Source organism: Chrysemys picta, unplaced genomic scaffold, assembly GCF_011386835.1.
Source record: "Chrysemys picta bellii isolate R12L10 unplaced genomic scaffold, ASM1138683v2 scaf6066, whole genome shotgun sequence".
Classification (NCBI taxonomy): domain Eukaryota; kingdom Metazoa; phylum Chordata; order Testudines; family Emydidae; genus Chrysemys; species Chrysemys picta.
In genome coordinates, this window is record NW_027058766.1 from 1 (window position 1) to 2,153 (window position 2,153).

Genomic DNA, 2,153 nt, shown 5'->3' on the forward strand with positions numbered 1-2,153 from the left:
GATTTAATTTTTGGAAAAATATTGATTTGTATCAACTTTTCTGGGGGCTCCCCTCACCTCTAGAATGACTCGTCCCCAGCCCTAGGGCTGCTCCGGAAGGTCCGGCCCTGCGAGGGGGAGTTACCTGATGTTTATGGCGATGTTAAAGGTCCTTTGAGCCCTGGCGCTGTCACATGTCTTGGGGAATGTGTGCACCTCCAGCGCGAATGGCGCCTCGCCCGGCTTGGGGAGCACGTTGTACCTCAGGCTGGTCTGAAAGAGAATACATGGTTCTCTGTGTGTCTCCATCTGTCCATCTCCTCTATCTCCTTCCTTCTGCTCAGTTTCATTCTTTCCTTTATCTCTTCTCTCTCTCTCCCACTTCCCCAACTCTCTCTGTCAACTCTCTCTCCTCCTCACACCTCTTTCCTATTTTCTCCTCCTCTCCCCCATCTCTTCCTCTCTTTTCCTTCCCTCCCTCCCCAATCCACCCCATCTTGCCATCTCCAATGGGAATGAGATGGGCTCCCCTCAGCAGCAGCAGCCTCTCCCTCTCCACTTGCCCCAGGGCCCCATACCTGCACGTAGACACATCCTTCTCCTGTCACCCCCATGCTGTAGTCCCCTGGCACCTCTGGCAGTGCCACACGCTGGAGCAGCAGACGGTTCTTGTGATCCACCTGGAACTGGGACTGGAAGTTCCCTGTGGATTGCAGGGTCACTGTGGATGCTCCTCCGCTCTTGGCATAGGTGGAGACTCCATATCGGGACAGTGCCTGGAGCGCCACCACTGTGTCCTGCCAGACAAGAGATGGGCCCAGGTGCCCAAGGGGATGAATGAGCCATTTCTATGGGCCTGGAGCCCCCACTCCACCGGCTCTTCCTACACTGCAGTGCCCTGATTTTCCCATTTCCACTCCTCACTCCCACAAGCCATTCACTCTATTCCCTTGGGCCCAGATCCTCAAAGGTATTTAAGCACCTTTCTCCCACTGAAAGCAGCCAAGTGTCTAAGTACCTTAGGGAACCTAGGCCTTGGGATCTCTGACACTCCACCACAGGCATCTGAGGGAAGATGCCACCACCCTTGCCCCGAAGGGACAGTTCAGGACCAGGTGAAATAGGAGCTGCCTGTAGCTCAGAGAGGACCCTGGTCAGGCAGCCAGGAGGCTCAGTAATGGAGTATGAGAAAGTCTTTCAGCCCTTTGGGTATCAAGCCAACCAGGGAAATGGTGGAACATGGGGCCAATGATTGGTCCTAACTAGAGAGGTCACTCCCTGATGTCCCAGCCTCCAAGCACCAGCATGGCCTGCGCCTGCTCAAAGGGGTAGGTGGCACCTCCTGTTTTGTTGTCACTCAGGATGATGCTCCCCTCCTCCCTTTCGGGTATGTCCGGCAGTGACTGGCTGCTGCTGCTTCTCTGGGAAGGCCTCTGCTCCTGAGCTGAATTGGCCTGGCTGGATGGGGTCAGTGCTGGGGGGAGCTGGGGATGGCACTGCACTACCTTGTGAGTGCTCAGGGTGACTCTTCTGTCCTCCATACACAGGAGCATCACTCGTCCAGTCTCCTGCCTCATTAGCCCCCCTGGGCCTGTGGGTATCTGATGTAGCCATGCTCCATGCTGTGACTATCCTATGATCTAAACTAAACTATACAGCCAGGAGACTGCCACCCCTTCCCTCTCCCCAGGTCAGCCTTCCCCTCCCCCTGGATTACTTGTCTGTCTCTTGCCCTCTCCTGTCTGCCTCCCACTCCTGCCCTGCGTGTCTGAGGCTGGGGATGGGAACAGCTCACCTGGGTGGAGGAGAAGCCCCCATTGGGATTCTGCTGCTTGCTGATCCACTTTGCAATTTGAGCTGCTAATGACAGGTCATCTTGGGATGGTGCCGGCTGAGTGGTGAGGTAAGTGAGGAGCACGTAGGACGTCATCTCCACCTCGGCGGAAGGAGCATGGGGGTGAAAGAAGAGGAGATCGGCTTTCGGCTCCTTCCCAGGCCTCTGCCAGTGAATGGAGCCATCTGCAGCGGGAGAAGGGAGAGGGAGGGCAGGAGAGAAGGAAATACAGATGCTTAGTACATGACATTTCTAAGGGGGTTATTGACCTTCTGCTGTTGTGGGTGGGAGAACAGAGCCCCCTGTGCTCGTTTGGCATGTTGACATGAGACGTGAAAGG

The 2,153-nt window shown here is 55.8% G+C and overlaps 1 protein-coding gene across 1 annotated transcript; it reads right to left on the reverse strand.

Moving 5' to 3' along the window:
• Positions 1-102: 102 nt before the first annotated feature.
• On the reverse strand, positions 103-1,932 carry LOC135980684 (alpha-2-macroglobulin-like). Its single transcript, XM_065580593.1, has 3 exons — positions 1,775-1,932; positions 558-776; positions 103-252 (listed from the first exon to the last, which is right to left on the reverse strand). The coding sequence occupies exons 1-3, from the start codon at positions 1,907-1,909 to the stop codon at positions 121-123; spliced, it is 486 nt and encodes a 161-aa protein (XP_065436665.1). The 5' UTR covers positions 1,910-1,932; the 3' UTR covers positions 103-120.
• Positions 1,933-2,153: the final 221 nt, after the last annotated feature.

Excerpts from the sequence above, each read along its gene's own strand:
- LOC135980684 (XM_065580593.1), bottom strand. The coding sequence starts at position 1,909 with ATGACGTCCTACGTGCTCCTCACTTACCTCACCACTCAGCCGGCACCA. Across the intron at positions 777-1,774 it reads GGGGCTTCTCCTCCACCCAG|GACACAGTGGTGGCGCTCCA; the intron begins GTGAGCTGTTCC and ends CTTGTCTGGCAG. Across the intron at positions 253-557 it reads AAGGATGTGTCTACGTGCAG|ACCAGCCTGAGGTACAACGT; the intron begins GTATGGGGCCCT and ends ATTCTCTTTCAG.